We start from the raw sequence: 17054 nt of genomic DNA, 5'->3' as shown, positions 1-17054 counted from the left end.
AAACAAGGCCGTTAACACAAACCCGTCTGCCCCTGGGGCAGCAGGAAAACAGCAGCTGTGTGTCTGTATGATATTTACGCACTAAATAATACCTTCAGCTTCGTATCAGTGATATTTAAATCACAACTACAGCGCTACAGCTTAGATGAATAATGCTGAATGTTATCTAAGCCTTGTAACTGAAACACAGCATATAAAACCGAAGGGAAGTTGTAAAAAGTAATTTCAAAAAATACCCGCCTGAAACAGTAACTTTTAAATCCTTTCCAAGCATAAATAAATCAGATAAATATGGCAAATTTAATTTCCAACGTGCTATATTTTAACATGAAAATTGTCATCCGCCCCTTTCAGCCTTTTCAGCGTCCCACACGAGTACAGCAGTCAATCACACTCTTCTTCCAAAGGTTTGTTTGCTTTAGAAAGAAGTTGAAGTAACAGTAAACACGGGGAAAAAATAAAGCACTTTCCACACACAGGTAATGGTGAGAAACGCAATTTCATTCTTGGCAAAGCAACACAGTCAGTGCCTGGTTTCACCGGGATTTCCAACAGACACGTTTGTAGCCTCTGATCACAAATTCAGAATCGAGCTACTCCGCTCCCCGGCCAAAAGGAAATTTGACAATCTGAAGTCACAAAACAGCAGAAGCACAACGTTCCTGATGCACCCCCCAACCGCCAAGCTCTGGCTTCCAGGTCACGGCAGTTATGCGGCAGCAACACGACTGCAGCAGCACCCAGGAACCACCCCAGCCTCCCGCTCCAGGACCTCTTGCAGCCCTCATTTATTTCCACAGCAAAAACAACACATTTTAGCAGAGGTACAGGACTTATTTACTAAGCATTCTCCAACCCGCCCAGACTGGAGTCCTGTGGGACTGTCAAGGGAGTTGGCAGCTGCATCTCTCCTCTCATGCTATTCCGGCAGCACCCACGTTGCTACATTTGCTTATTTTGTGTGTCCATTAACTGAAAACTTCCTTAGAGGAGCCCTACTGCTGTACAGGAGAAAAGGAATGCCATTTCACATTGGAAAACAACTACTAGATGCCCAGCAGCAACATCAGAATTCTTCTTCTGCATTTGGAATACGTGAACTTTTAAATTTCTTCAGTTTTTCAATAGCAGAGGATACCGAAATCTCTCCATGAACTTTGTTGTCTCTTGTTCGCACATTGACAGCATTATTCGCTTTCTCCTTTTCTCCAACCACTGCAAGACATAAACCAAACATTAAACTTAGTACCTACTTCACATAACAGAAGTCCAGACAAACTCTATGCCCAACATTAAGTGATATTCAGAAACTCAAGATGCTGCAATTACCTAAGATAAAGTTATACTGCGCCAGCTGTGCATTTCTGATTTTCTTGTTCAACGTGCAGCTTGGACCGAGATCCACATCTGACATAAATCCTGCTTCAAAAAACTCGCTGCAAACCTGAAAAAAAAACCCCACCAAAACTCACTTAATATTACAGTATATATTCTCCAACACAAATGTGTACCTGCTGTATTCCCCGATCTCTTCCAGTAATTAATTCACATGCAAAATTTTGCTCTTGTGAATTGTACAGAACCCAATCTCAGTTCTGTGAAGAAGACGCACAGACGCTCGAGGGCGCAGCGGGACTCCAGCTGGAAGACAACACAAGGTAACATCCAGATGAAGGAGCTGCTGCTCTCAGACAGCTACAGTGCGGGATGGCAGAAATGTTTGCTCAGTCTGAGAAAGGAGAAGGAGGAGAAGGAACAAAACCACTTATGCTTGCATCAAAAGCAAAGCAGGGAAGAGGGGTAAAAGCAATCGCGGTCGAATGTAATGTTGCCGAGAGCACGTGTGCTGGGAAACGGAAGAAACCGGCTCTGCCTCTAGTTTAAGCAGGTAATTCTGTATGGAACATTAGCTGCTCGATAAGGTTTGCCATCCAGAATGGTTTTTCCTTTACTAATTACTGAACTACGTACATAATAACAGCATCCAAGACACTTAACATTACATCTCCCTTTCTCAGGCTCACACAGAATTTTAGACTGCATGGGAGCAGTCTTTACCTCTTCCCTCCATATGTGTCTCCAAAATTTTTAAAGCATTCATTCTTCGCTCTAGGACAAGTACTTAAGAAGCTACTAAAATCGATCGCTACCATAAAAAGGAAGGTCCCGCTCTCACCTGCTGGGCATACTCTTCTGAAGTCGGTCCTACGGGCACAACCATGACCTGCCGTGGAGACAGCCAGAACGGCCTGGCAAGCGGGACAAGAAAAATATGAAATAAACATGAATTTTACACTTACATCCATGTCCCCCAGTAATAATTTATTTAGTTTATAAAATATTTATATTGGCTAAGGATGTTGGATAACACATTATCGTCCTCGATGCAAGTTCAGATAAAATAACAAATAGACTGGTTCCAGTACAACATACATAGAACTTGGATCTTGTGTTCACTTCCTAGCTCACTTTTATAACTTCATATAAAATTTTCTCTTTTGGCATATTTCCCACTTTTATTTATAACATTATAGCAAAGGGTGGACAGTCAGATGGATTGATGGCTGAAAGTAAGAGCTCAGCCTTCCTTAGTACTTCAAATACATTAACGAAGAAATAACTTCAGAGCTTAGTCGAGATGAAACAACACATCTTCCAAGTTAAAAAAAATATTTCCTGTATTAGGACTAACAAATAATTGCTTTACATATGTCTTACGCCTTTCCAGTACAAAAGTGTGGTTTTTAAGAAGAAAGGAACAAGAATAATGCAGCACATCTGCATTCAAATCCAATTCTTATTTCTGATTTATCGCATAAATTGTCCTGCAATCTCATGAAATTGAGTGTCTCTATCAACTATTAATAAAAGGATCTCATACAACTCAGACCATAAAATTAGACTTCTTTTCACGTAATGTTACCTACTTATTTTGAGAAAATTCTAGGGATGTTACTTTGCATTATAGTATCTGGGCCATGAGCATGGATCTGCATTTTTTTTACATTGTTAAACATTTCTTAGAGCTGCATTTGCGCTACATACCATTTTCCTCCGTAATTTTCTGCTAGAATAGCTATCATTCTCTCCACAGATCCCAAAATAGCTCTGTGAATAATCACTGGCCTTTTCTTATCATCACCATCCTTACTGAAAAAGAATAAGTCAGGTTTAAAAAAATTATTTTCAGTCACACAGATAATCCTACTAATATTTTGGCTCTACTTTTCCGGGGAAGACAAAATTTAGTTATTTATACTTGAGCAAAATCTACCATTTTTAATAAAAATGTACTTTCTTCAAATCACCGGGGCTTTTAAAAGGAATACCAAATAATCACACTGACTTAAAAAAAACACACAACACGCCTGTAGGTAGGGCCACAGGCACAAACTCCTAAGTCTGGAAAGATGTTGACTCAGCTCCATTTCTGTGCATTTTAATATTTTACCTTCTTCCACACTCTTTTCTGCTTTTAGTTTGTTGCACGGAATCTTTCCTGCCCTTACTGATCATTTCTTTCCTTGAATTACCATCCTGTGACTAAAACAAAAGCCAGCTGCTGTTCATAACAGTACTCTCGCTTGTGAGGAGCTATGACATCTACTGCAGAACATGCAACAGGACCAAAAAATTAGGTAGACTCTTATTCTTCCCCGTGAAACTCTTTATTATATGTAAAAACAAACATAGCAAGAAAAACAACCCAGAAAGTGTGTTCAAGGCAACACGTACTAAGATTCATTCACTTAGTGGATAACCATCCCTCTTCCCAGCCGGAAGCTAAAGTGAGTTTTCATTTAAAACTGTACGCATTTGGTTTATGTTAACTAATTTTATCTGATAAAATGAACAAAGTGCTCATTGTAAACACACTGTCTCCTTAAGACGTGTTCAAGTTCATATGCACAGTCTTCGAAGGAGACACAGCGATTAGGCTGAAAGAGAAAAGTGACTCAATGAGTCTTCTTTAGCATTGTCTGCAATCATTGTATACGATTGTCCTCTGAACTGCCTGACAAGAGAGACCACGTTCAACCGCCATCAGCCATCACTAGGGAATGTCTTCAGGCCGGGAACTCAGCCCTCTGCTCACGGGCTCTATTACCCCTCCTAACCAGGCTACTCACGTACAGACTAATCATTTGTTACATGAGCAACAGAGCATTAATACATCTCAGCTTAGTAGCAATTACAGATAATGAAAGTAAGTTATTATTTCATTTAAAAGAGGGAAGATATTTAGCTTAACCACTCACCCAACATAAGTAAGATTAAATCGAATGGGCAGTTGGAAGTCAAGCTGGATAGTAGCACATTGATGGTACCTGCCAATAGCATCTTTGATTTTAATATCAATCTGTGAAGCAAATCAACACAGTTATTAAACAGAGTTTGCCTGTGCTGCGTCTGTAATTTTGTCCATCCCAAAGTTGTATTAAAATGCTGATTCACTGACCTTAGGACCATAAAATGCTCCATCTCCTGGATTCAAATTCCATTGCTCTCCAAAGTTATTCAAGCTGCTTTGAAGTTGCTAATCATAAAAATGAGAGAGTAATTTAAACAGGTATAGCAGGGCCTTTCATCACCGTAAGTCAAAGCGTTTGCCTTTGAAATACAAAGGAAGCCAACCGGCAGCACGACTCCTACTGCTCAAGTGTTTAGTTATTTACGATAAAGACTCTTGAAATAAGAGTAGTTCCTTGTACAAATGCTGTTATTAATTTGAAGAAAAAAAAATTAACAAAGATCAAACCAAGCCAAGATAAAAGGCTAAGTAAGAATCAGAAAGTTCTCCTTTTATAAAGAAACTTCACATTTAATGTGGCATTTTTCAACACAATCCCACAAAGGTCAATATTTAGCATCTGATTTAAGCAATTTCACTAATTTCACTATTCAACATGAAAGAACTCACCTCTGCAAATGCAAGTATTTAAGTGTTTATTTGTTTGCTTTTAAATGAATTACCTTTTCTGCATGATCCCAGATCTCCAACTCTCCTAGGTAATTTTCTGGTCTTGTAGAAAGATTCAGTTGAAAGGTAAAACCAAAGACAGCATACACTGACTTCAAGAAATCAAGACAGCTCTTAATTTCTTCTTCAATCTTAAATGTAAACACAATGGTAGTAGTTAGAATTTAATTACATAAAAACGTAATTGGGTTGACTAAATTGTTGTTGGTTTGGGGGAGGTTTGGTTTGTTTTTTACCTGTTCTATTGTACAAAAGATGTGAGCATCATCTTGTTGGAAGCGCCTTACGCGAGTCAAGCCAGTTAAAGTCCCAGAAAGTTCATTTCGGTGAAGAACTCCAAAATCCGCAAGTCTAAGAGGCATTTCCCTCCAGGATCGTGGACGGTGGGCAAACATCAAGCTAGAAGGACCATGGAAAACCCTTCCTCTTAATCTTCATATAGAATATTTACAACAACACAGAATGTAAACCAATATAAATATAGATAATAATCACATTTTAAAGTATTTATTCACCCAGCTTGCCTGTATCCTACGAGGCAGGCAAATGGAAAAGGTGCCGCACGCAGAACGTATTCCTAGAGACCACCGAGTAAAAACACTGTGTGTAACCATCAAGACAGGTTCACTTTTACCTTCTTGGGGCACGGCACACCTGACGCCTCTTTCTCTCCAACATAACTGGTATTTACTAGCGGTACAGACTGGTACTGGGATGTACAAACCTGGCTCATTTAGTGCAGACTGACTGAAGAGATCCTCCTACAAGACCTGTTTGGTGTGCTTTGGGACACTGTCAGGGGAGCTCTCTGGACGCACTAGATGCTTCGTAGTCTATTATAAGCATAGCTGACAACAGGCATTACCACACCATTTATTTATCCATAGCCCCAAAAAGGGTAAATATAGTAAAATATGATTTTCAGTTGCAAGTACAAACCAATGTCCTGGACAATTCATCGGCTTAAGGGCAAAAGTTTCCTTCTCGACCTCGAAAGAGAACATGTTTTCACTGTAGTGCTGCCAGTGTCCTGAAGCTTCCCAGAGTTTACTGTTAAAGATGTTTGGAGATACAACTTCAGCGAAGTTACGCCTGTGATACTCCTCCTGTAAAACAAATGCAACATTTAAAAGGTGATGGAGCTTGTGAAAAGCCAAAGCCTGTTTCTTTTCAACTGTGTTCTTATGATGGCAATTAATCGAGAGACTGAAGGACTACTGCACGTGTAGGTTTTATACAACCGAAGAAAGCACATGTCAGTACCTTACCCTGGTCTATTTTCAAAGAAGTTAAATCCGTATAATCACAGTGAAAACCAGGTATACGGTTACATACATAGGTGTTTCTGTTTCTGAGCATAGCTCAGGGCTGTGAATGGCCTATCACTTAAGACCAACGACTGATATTAAGCTTGTTAGGAGTAACACGAGTACATACTCACTCGTATGAAATCCACAAGCGTGTTATAAAGAAAGGCACCTCTGGGGAGGAAAAAGCAGCTTCCAGGACTAAAATCATGAAAGAAGAACAGTTCTTGTTCCTAGGTAAATTAAAAACATTGAATGCTGTAACACCACTTCAGGTGGAACTGCAGAACCACAGAAAATTCCTACTGTACGTGCACTAAGGGACTGTGCACAGAAATGAAAAGTGACAGCAACTAACTCCCACTCAAAACATGGGAAAAACCCCAACAAAAGTGAATAAATTCTACTACAAAAGCATAAAAGAGAAGTGGACTATGAAATAGCATACCTTTCCAATTTTTCTATGGTCCCGGTTTTTGGCTTCTTCCTGGAATTTTTCCCATTCCTTCATCATTTTGTTATCAGGAAAAGATATTCCATATATTCTCTGCAGAGTTTCCATATCAGATTTTCCTTCCCAATAGGTAGAGGAATTCTGATGCAAAAAATACGTACTTTAAGATAATATCATACAATCTCAGAGAAAAGAGGAACAAACACTAATGCATTCAGACGTTACGATTTTTTTCCTAAATATTTACTTACCTTAAATATTTTAAGGGCCTTAATTTTTCCAGTGTGTCTCACATGTGGACCCCTGCAGAGATCAATCAGCGGACCACATCTATATACCAAAAGGAAAAAAAAATTTACTCCAGAACACCCCAACATTTTTAAATAGTCACTAATGGAACACAAGTTAGCGCTTGACAAGTTCAAACACACTAATAAGTACACATATACAACACTCAGCAAATTCAGCACATGTTAAACGTAATTATGCCTTCTACCTGAAGCAGGATATGCACTCAGTAAACACTCGGCATGTCTGGTCCATTCCCAAGAGCACCATAACACACTCAGCAATACATACAGTTCTGTCTGTAAACGTTGTTACCGTTTGCCAGGAAATTACAAACCATGCATAACAAACGCCAAGAAAAATGGTTTTGCCATTTTCTAGCTAAGTAGTTTTATCCCTGGCAACTGAATTAACAGGGTCCTCATCCCACGCTGAGCTAGGAGCAATGTATTTTAATCTGTTTATGGGAAGCAGAGAGAATGGGTGAAAAGTGGACTTGCCATTTGTCCACAAACCGAGACCTGATCTGCTCCCAGCAGAGGAAGATCTGATTTTACATAAGCAGTCATATTAATTGCAACATTAAGTCCCAATCACACAAGTATTCAGAAGTTAGAATAAAAGAAAAAGATTTCTTCTTTGAATTTAAATGAAATACACTTAACTATAGAAATATTTCATAATACCTTTTAATTTAATTGTGTTTACCTGTATATTGTGGTAGTTGGTGTGTTCACCTTCTCATTAAGGATACGACATTTAAACTTATTATACTGTGTGGAGAAACATGAAAAATCAGAAACATCAATAAAATAGCTAACAACGTTCTCTTTTAAAATTTTCTATTAATAGTGCAAATGCATCAGTAAAAGACACTCTAATAAAAAGTCACATGAACACACATATGTATGCAAAAGTTCAACATCCTTTCAGAAAAGTGGTAAAAGAAGAGGGGAAAGAGCCAAAAATATCTTAATTTCCCTGAGGGTGTGTTAAGTCCAGCCAGTTTTTGGAGGTTAGAAACTGTTTTTATTATTGAAAACATCCGGAACGCTTGAAAGCTATACGGAGACGGGGGAAAAGGATGCTATTCTTCTTCTTCCATTTACTAGACAGGCACTATTCTGATAAGCAAGTTACATTCGGTATTTAATAAAATTACATTTTAAAAGGTTATGGTACCAGAATCACAGCTATTCCACAGATTTACCTTAAACATGTCTAACAGGATCTCCTTTTTGACTTCCAGCCTTTCAAAAGCCTGCTTCTCTTTGATGATATTTTTACAGCGGTTCTCTAGTAGGGGGAATTCAGTGCTAGACACACCTCTAAACAAACAGACATCAACAGAAGAAATCGAAATTAATTATTTTTATTTTCCCATTTCTTAAGTGACCACTTTCTACTGGTCTAATTTGAAAAATACGGGATGTTCTGTTGTGATTTGTCACTGTATTTTCTTCGTTTGTTACAATCAGCTATACTTTCAGACACTAAACTCAGAAACAGAAATGGTGTCAACCTTAAGAAACCCACCGCAGTCACTCCTAGAGCTGACTTTGACATGCTTAAGTGTCTGGGAGATCTGTAGCCTGAAGTATACAAGATTTAAGAGAAAAAAAAAAAGTTCAACCTAGCTGCAAGAGCTAGTTTATCAGCTGATGCAGATTCGGTGTTCTCTCTGACTACAGGAAGATAAACAAGGAAAAAACAGAATTGTAAAGCTGTGCACAAGGATTAGAAAAAGCAGTAAACACACGAGTTACATGCGTACGTGATGTTTCTACAAATGACTATGGCATTTTGAAACCAAACTCTCATGATTGTTCAAGGAAACTCTTTCCTGTATCTCTGACGAATTTCAGAAAGTTTTACCTGAACCTTCCACGTTTTTTCATAGAACATTCAAAAGCTGTGAGTCTTAAGGAGCACGTGTTGGAACACCGCTCTTGAATTTAAATAAATACACATATTGAGTATAAATACACACACACACGCATACCTATGAAGACAACAAACCTGTCAGTTTTAAACTATACTTGATGCATAATTTTACTTTTAACATGCAGAAATACAACTAAACAAACCCAATTCTAGTACTGAGCTTCAATACAGAGTATTACAGTTCGCAGACAGTGATATTTTACCTGTCTTCAATGTACATGTCATAATAAAATCCATTCTCAATTGGTGGTCCATAGCATAAGCAGCCCCCAAAATAACCTTCCATGGCCTCTCCAAGAATATGAGCACTTGAATGCCAATAAACCTGCAAATGAAGTGGGGTAAGCAAGTCACGGAGTCACTTGCATGGCATAAATAGAGAAAAAAAAGAGCCAAGGTATATTCGCAGATGGGAAGTATGCTGGAATCGATATTGTTTAAATTCCATGAGAAGTACAACAATTATCTGTTCTCATTTTGAAATAAACTAAATGATTAATATAATGGCAGATGTAGCAATAAATCCCTATCTCATTTCAGTCTAAAAGATGATTTTACTTTATTGTGAATCAATAATGATTCAATCACCTTAGTTCTTACTGTACCTTGTTCATTTACAAGTTAGTTTCTGGAAAATTAGAACTGCCTATACTAACCGCATCTAAAGCAATGCAGCCAGTTCAGTTACCACTGATCACACACAGTACATTTGTTAAATAGGATTGTAAACCACAGCACCTGAAATGGCAGAAGAGGGGAGGCAACAACCCAGTGGATCAATACCCGTCTTATGTTCTAAATCACTATTAATCCAGATCACTTTATACCCAGTGCTACAAAATTAAGCCTTTACAGACTTCTGAAATGTCTCAAATGAGCTTAATCCCATGAATAAGCCTGTGACAAAACAAAGTCTAATTCTAGCACGTAAACACAGGCTTAAGACTGAATCTTACAAATAGAGTCTGGGTGTGTTGCCAAGTATACTCCTCATTTAACTGACCAGGACGTGACCATTTAAGTTTCTAATAAACAGCGCTTCTACAAGGAGGTGTAGATTTTATTCATGACTCAAATGGGATACTGGACAGTATTTAGGAAGACAGCCTCGCTGTTGCTTTCACTGTCATACCTTCAAATGCACCAAGTCAAACCACAGAACACTTGTCTTAGAAGATATCAAACTACTTCAAGATAGCACACAAATCAAGACATTCCGTACCATCTTGTTTCAGTAATAACCTCTTTATGTAAAAAAGAGAGGGAAGAAAACAACCCAAAGATTTTATTCACCTATCGATTATAGGTACTGAGTATCTAATCTTTGTTGAATCATGACAAATACATTACTTGGAATAGTTTGGGGGGATTTTGTTTTTTAATTCAAGTTCTTAAAAGCACAATGCTACAATCTGTTTCATGTCATTGCTTCCTTTAATCAAGTAGAAACCAACTAAGTGTTTTCTCACAGCTTTTGCTTCTTCATCATCAAATGTAAGCAGCTCCAGAGCACAATCTCCCTCCAGTGGACGATCCAGGTCCCACAGTTCACCATTCACTTTGGCTATGACTGCATTTGAAGCCAACGCTTGACTAGAAAACACAAATTATTACAAGAGACCAAAATATTTATGTTCAGATTTGCAAAAGTGCTTAGATTTCTAAACTGCATGAGACGCCACCCACATCTCAGAGCATTTAAAGACTTTTAATGTTCGTTCCCAAGGTCTTTGTGAACACTTTTCTACTTAAGGCATAAAACTTTACATAGATCTATAAGGTCTTAAAGTTTCATTCAATGGTTTTTGTAGGGGGATCTGGAGGGAAGTTGCTTTCAACAACAGCTTCTACTGTTCTCTGGTAACTCGCAAAACTTCAGATGTTTCTACTGATTCCCAGCAGTCTCGCTAATTGTTGTACTTTTTAATTGCAAGCAAGCCTTATGACCCCAGCACAGAACCTCAAGCATCTCTCACAACAGTAACTTTACGCAGCTATTGCTTCTGAATCAAGCTTCAGTGATGCTTTCCAAAGCAACCAGCTTGAGAGACCCACCATCCACTGACCACGATAATATATTTTGTGCAACAAGGTAAGAGACAAATGATTGTAGTAACAGATTTATCCCTCCAGAAGTACAACTCCTTCAATCTGTGCGTTACCTAATTCCCACAGCTAACTGATGTGGTGTGGTTTTCCAGGATTCCCCTTCAGCCACCTTTCCATCTGTCAGAGTAATCTTGATAGGTTTGCTCTGGTTGGCTGCTCTGTAAGCTAGCAAAGCATCATGTTCTTTTTTCAGTGCTTCGTAAAGCTTCAGTCTGTCTTGTATGAAGTTTGGCTCACACTGCAGCTGTAACAAATTTAATCATACACATAGATATTTGCGAGAGAAAGAGAATAAAAGGATTCAGTGTTCATGCACCCCTAGAGGTCCCAACTGAGACCAGATTTCACTCTCCTAGACTTTATACAAACATGCAGTAAAGCATTTGCGCATAATTATACACAGGACAGACAGCAAGTTGGACGGGACTACTTTGTACTGGCTCTCCAAGTTTCCAAAGCACCTTCATCAGTCTGGGCCTAAATAGCTTTGTGAGTTTTACCTCAGAAATCAGCCTGTACTCCTACCCCGGAATCTGTGTTTGCCTGACATCCTAGAAGAGTTTGGATTACTCCAACAAGGCCCCACTTCTGCCAGTCCATCCAAAGCACCAGATTCAAACAAGATAGTCCAGAGAAGGTTTCTTTTAGTTTAACATAAGGTGAATTATTAAGACCCATCGAACTACAGGAAGTGATGCCAACATCCTCTTTTAGTCATCACACGTGCTGTTTAGCTATTCATGAACCATCGTGCTCCTTAGGAACTGCGGTACCCTGGCCCTTATTTCCCCATAGCCCAAATCTCTCTGTTACATTAAAAAGTAGAGACCTAAGAATGCATAAGTAACCCTACTAATTGCATGCAAGATGAAACTCTTGGATAACAATTTTTTTCTATACACACGCTCTAGCAAGCCTTCTTCCCAAAATCTGGGATTTCAAAGTACAGCAAAGTATTTCAGATTTCAGCATCTTTTCAGTACCCAGCCAAACAGTACTCTTTCTTCCATTATTATAGACACTTACATCATTTTGATGTTGGTTCACAGTTTTATTCTCTTTTTTCTTTTCCTTGTTACTTTGATTCACCACAACAGCTGGACTTGCGCTGGAGACTTTCTGAAAATATGACAATATGAAGTGTACCCCTATGCTTTTAACACTTTTCCCAGCAACCACTGAAAGAAAACAAACCGGATCATAGCAATACTGGGCGAAAGAGGCAACTGCAACTGAATAAGATCTGCCATTAAAATCATAGAGTCGTTAGGCTGGAAAAGACCTTTGAGATCATCGAATCCAACCATACCTGCCCACTATTAAATCACATCCCTAAGCACTTGATCTCCCCATCTTTTAAACCCCTACAGGGATGGGGACTCAATCACCTCCCCCGACAGCCTCTGCCAGTCCTCAATAACTCTTTTTGGTGAAGAAGTGTTTCCTGATGTCCAATCTGAACCTGCCCTGGCACAGGTTGAGGCCATTCCCTCTTGTCCTATTGCCCGTCACTCGGGAGAAGAGACCAACACCCACCTCGCTAAAATCTCCCTTCAGGCAGTTGTAGATTTCTAGAACTGAGAATTAGTATAGTAGAAGGACTTCTCATGACACATCTGAGTTCTTTTCCTGTTCATCAGGTGCAGCAAAAGGGCTGACCAATGCGATACCAGAAGTAGGTACTGCTACAATAAGTAGAATATTTTGACTTAAACTAAATTAGAGTGAAGTTTCATCTAAGTAACTGTATTTTTTGAAAGTTAGACAGAATGTCCCTCTGACAGCAGTTTCTTTCAGCGTTCCCCAGACAGGGCTCGTTCTCTGGCGGTGGGACGGCCCTGTGCTCAGCGCGGTCTGTGCTGAGCAGGTGTCTCTCCCCAGCGCAGAGCCAAGGGCAGGCAGGGCTGGGGCAGCTCCCACCGAGCGCGGGGCGGCACTGCTGGGCACTCCCCGCGCGCCCCTCACACTCCCCCCACCCTTCTTCGGGCACCACACGTGTGCTCCCCGTGTCGCCCTCCCCGGGCGGTACATCCGTGTCCCTTCACCCCTCATCCCCCGGGCCCTCACCCCTCCCCGGGCGCTACACGCGCGCCCCTTTCACCCCTTCATCCCTCCCCGCGGCGCTCCGCGTGTTCCCCGCCCCTCCTCCGGCATGCGCCCCCCACCCCCGGGCCGGGACCCTCCTGCCCCCCCGGCGGTACCTCCGCGGCCCGGGCCAGCTCGGCGTCCAGGCTGCGGCGCAGGTGCAGCAGGCGGTAGCGCAGCTTCTCATTCTCGGCTCGCAGGCGCTGCAGCTCGGGGCCGCCCGGGGCCCGCTGCTCCGCCAACCGCCCCACCTCAGCCGCCAGCCGCTGCAGCTCCTCCTCCTGCCGCGACACCCGCCGCGCCGCCGCCTCCATCTTGGCGGCCTCGCCCCGCCCCTCCGGCCCCGCCCCTCCGGCCCCGCCCCTCCGGCCCCGCCCCTCCGGCCCCGCCCCTCCGGCCCCGCCCCTCCGGCCCCGCCCCTCCGGCCCCGCCCCTCCGGCCCCGCCCCGCGATCGCAGAGTGACGGAATCACCGGGGTGGGAAGGTTTTCTCGGATCACGGGTCCAACCACTCCCATCTGCCACTAAGCCATGTTCCTGAGCACCTCGTCTCCCCGTCTTTCAAACCCCTGCAAGGATGGTGACTCCCCCCTCCCCGGGCAGCCTCTGCCGGTGCCCGATGACCCTTCCTGTGAAAAACTTATTCCCGATGTCCATCCTGACCCTCCCCTGAGGCCATTCCCCCTCGTCCCGTCCCTGGGGAGCAGAGCCCCGCGCCCCCCTCTCCTCTAACCCCCTCAGGTCAGTCAGGGCACGGACCCAGAGGCACTGCTGTACCATAGACTCAGAAATTCCCAGCTGTCCTTTATGTCTGCCGTTATCCTGGATGAGCGCTGTGTGCAGTACAATTCACTCTCTATTAATCAGTTCACATTATACCAACCTTTTTTTTTTTTTTTTTGCATTTTCATTGCAAAGTACTGTTTTCTCTCCCATGAATGCTCAGAATTCTCTAACAGCTCTGTAGCTGATTCTTCAGGTCATTCTGCCCCGGCTAAACTTCGTAATCCTTTTGTTATTCAGTGTAATGGTTTTGTTATTTAAGGCATATTGAGAATATCCCTCTGCAAACATATCTACCTATGCTTTTCATTTGCACCAAATTTTTCTTCCTTTACTGAAAAGATACAACTTGTGACACCAGTATTTGTCACTTACAGCAAGGTCACTCTTTTCAAGGGTGGACTGTTGTGGGCAGAACTGCCACGGGCACGTGTAAAAATAGGACACACTCTACGTTTTCCTTTAAAAATTAATTTCATTATTAATCTGACAAGTTGCCCTTTTTTTTTTAGCTTCTAAATTCACTACTGTGCAGAATTTATTACTCCACTTAGGATAGTGATGACCATCGGTGTTATCAGCACAATAAAGTAAACACAGATTTGGTTTGGAAGTCAAACTCTGAGAAATGTATTCAGGTGACATCCTCAGTATCTCATCTTTAGGTGTTATAAGACCAAACCCTGTAACTTTGGGCTCGCTCTAGCGTGTACTGAATGAATGGCAAAGCTTACCATCGGAAGTTATAGTGGCTGAAAAGGCTGATGCGTAAGATGCCGTCAGGCTTTCCTGGGATCTTTCACCTGCTGAGATATCGCATTATTAATATTAGTAGAACTTATGAGAGAGAAACAGCTTCCAGAGAAGAAAAAAACATGAGGTTTCATTGAGAATATGGAAAGAATAAGGGGGGTAGTATTTGTATGAGGTTAGAAAATCGAAGGGACTGTTAAGAATTAGCCTTATAGAGAAGCCCTTACTTTTAAAGCTTGCCTAGAAGATGTGCCGGGGCTCTCAGGCAGGTTGGCTACTTTCTCTGCTTACTGAGTATTACCCCTGTTCAGCTGTACTCCCTGACTAATAGGATAGCAGATGCCTTTCACCACCTGTCTTGTACCGCGCAGGTCGTCTCACCAGCGGTATGTGGTGCCGTGCAACGCACAGGCAGCTCTGCCCGAGGAGATTCGAGATGATTACAGAAGAAGCACAAGAATGTCGCTGCTGTGGTCAATAACCCATAACATTCTAAACTGGGACCACTAATAAGGTTTAAAATAGCACATGATTCCACTTGTCCTTACTCCAGATGTGTCACGTAGGAGGCTTGTTATCTCCACAGCCAACCACAAGGTGACAGGCCACGCTTCCAAACAATTCTGTGAAGCCTGGCTAGTTAATTGTTTGGGTGGTGGCACACACAATGCAGCTCTGAAATTATGGTATGGTCAGTGGTCAGCTTTCACGCTGACCGATAAAGAATTGAAACTCCAGGAACAGAAGCAGCCTGACAGGAGGATACAGTGTTCGTGTCTTAAGACCATCAGGATTGAAAAGATTATTAAATTCGTTTTCTTAAAAGCTTGGCAATGTATTTTTGTTTGGTGCACAACAGGTAAAATCCCCTTGAGAAAGCTGCAGGCGACTGAGGCCGTGAGTGCATTATCCACTGGAAGTCATGGGAAAAGAAAAAAATAGACTAAGAAACAGGAGGAGGAGGTAGGACTTACTCATCACTTTCCAATACAGAGAATTTATGTTGACAGAAAGTACGAAAACAAGACCAAAAAGTCTACGTCTTAAGCAGCATTTGCGTAAGGGAGGTTATGTAATGTGTGATCCTCAATGAATGATTATCAGTGGCAGAACACCTCCACCAGGATTGCAGTAATCGCCACTGATCAACCTGCTGCACGACGTGGACACTGTCCGGTGCTTCCTTTTGCTTGGACACAACTATAAGATCTAAACGTGCAGAAGTGCTGTTATTCTTAACAGTGATAGATTTACCTTCACAAAAATGTTCTTATTCTATAATCCTTTTTTTAACCTTTTGCATACAGGATTACAATATATTCACAGTGGCATGCTCTCTAAATGTATAATTCCATTGCAATGTAAAGCTAAAGATTTACAAAAGAATAAGTAGTGGAAGGCTTTTATGCTGTGGTTCGGGTATGGCCTCTGAGGGATACAAAATTAAAGTGTACAGAAGACACTTTATGTCCTGTACCAGTTTGTACAGATGATTTCAGTCTGATCAGCTGTCTTCTTGAATGAATTATTTTTTTTGCAAAGGGATATCTTTGAAGATCAGTTACAGAATTAAAAAGTAACAGTAACTAAGCAATTCTCAGTCTCATCATTACGGTTCAGAAGCTGTTAACGGTTGTAAAGGGCTAATTAGTGTAATGTAATCCTCTTAGGAGGCTGCAGGCACTGAGCTAGATTTCTTTATAATTTGTATGTAGGCTTTCTTTATTCCATTAGAATTACAATAATCACAGACAGCAGTATGTATTTGCATTCTGTCCATCCACATTATGTTTACTTTGCGTACTGAATACTGCACAATAAATGCAGAAGTAGAATTTTCTATTTTCTATTTAAACATCAAAATGTTTGGAAGAACAGCCAAATCTTGGTTCTATAACTGTGCAAAATCTACCAAAAGACAAAATGAAAACAAGAATAAGTGGCTTTCTGAAATCCCAAGCAATCAGAGAGAGAAAATAATGGAGGAGCTGGATGTGAACAAAGTGCTGTCATATTTGGTTTACAAGAGAGTCTTTTCCTTGGAGGAATACAAAGACATTTGGTCTCAGGAGAGCTACGTGAAGAGGACCGAATATTTTTTAGATAAACTCCTTTTAAAAGGCCCAAGTGCTTTCTCTGCTTTTTGTTCCATTTTGGAGGAGGTCTGCCCTAACTTGCTGACATGCTTTCTCCTTTGCTATGAAGGTAAGGTCACTGTCTGCTCTGAAATGCTTAAGTGTATATTGGTAACGTCTTGCGATCCTTTGACGCTAATAGTTATTTGCTATAATTAGTGTTTACTTTCTCTTTTGCACTAAACGAGAGTATTTCCTGTCTTTACACTTCTTTGT

The 17054-nt window shown here is 41.2% G+C and overlaps 2 protein-coding genes and 1 long non-coding RNA gene across 15 annotated transcripts in view; 1 reads left to right on the top strand and 2 right to left on the bottom strand.

Annotated features, from left to right (window-relative positions):
* Window positions 1–131: 131 nt before the first annotated feature.
* LOC104054361 (threonine--tRNA ligase 1, cytoplasmic) lies at window positions 132–13504 on the bottom strand. Its single transcript, XM_054078173.1, has 19 exons — window positions 13285–13504; window positions 12110–12202; window positions 11137–11327; window positions 10444–10567; window positions 9178–9299; window positions 8241–8358; window positions 7739–7803; window positions 6994–7072; window positions 6737–6883; window positions 6423–6521; window positions 5921–6087; window positions 5218–5380; window positions 4975–5112; window positions 4460–4537; window positions 4260–4360; window positions 3046–3150; window positions 2177–2249; window positions 1330–1444; window positions 132–1215 (listed from the first exon to the last, which is right to left on the bottom strand). Exons 1-19 carry the CDS (start codon window positions 13480–13482, stop codon window positions 1067–1069), a joined length of 2325 nt encoding a protein of 774 aa, XP_053934148.1. The 5' UTR covers window positions 13483–13504; the 3' UTR covers window positions 132–1066.
* A 358-nt stretch (window positions 13505–13862) lies between these two features.
* The window catches only part of LOC128853404 (uncharacterized), a 33565-nt gene continuing 30373 nt past the window's right edge, over window positions 13863–17054 (bottom strand). For all 5 annotated transcript variants that reach the window (XR_008451947.1, XR_008451944.1, XR_008451946.1 and 2 more), the window contains 2 exons: window positions 14685–14756; window positions 13863–14000 (listed from right to left, as the gene is read on the bottom strand). This is a non-coding gene — a long non-coding RNA (uncharacterized LOC128853404). The remainder of the gene's footprint in view (window positions 14001–14684; window positions 14757–17054) is intronic.
* Window positions 16476–17054, top strand: part of TJP1 (tight junction protein 1) — a 187064-nt gene continuing 186485 nt past the window's right edge. For 7 of the 9 annotated variants that reach the window (XM_054078160.1, XM_054078162.1, XM_054078161.1 and 4 more), the window contains exon 1: window positions 16551–16908. In XM_054078160.1, the coding sequence (XP_053934135.1) occupies window positions 16566–16908 (343 nt within the window). In that variant the 5' untranslated portion in view covers window positions 16551–16565. Of the gene's footprint in view, window positions 16909–17054 lie in introns of all 9 variants that reach the window. The other 2 variants (XM_054078158.1, XM_054078156.1) reach the window with 1 other exon arrangement.

This window comes from Cuculus canorus, chromosome 12, assembly GCF_017976375.1.
Source record: "Cuculus canorus isolate bCucCan1 chromosome 12, bCucCan1.pri, whole genome shotgun sequence".
Taxonomy (NCBI): Eukaryota; Metazoa; Chordata; class Aves; order Cuculiformes; family Cuculidae; genus Cuculus; species Cuculus canorus.
This window is presented reverse-complemented; position numbering and strand designations above follow the sequence as displayed.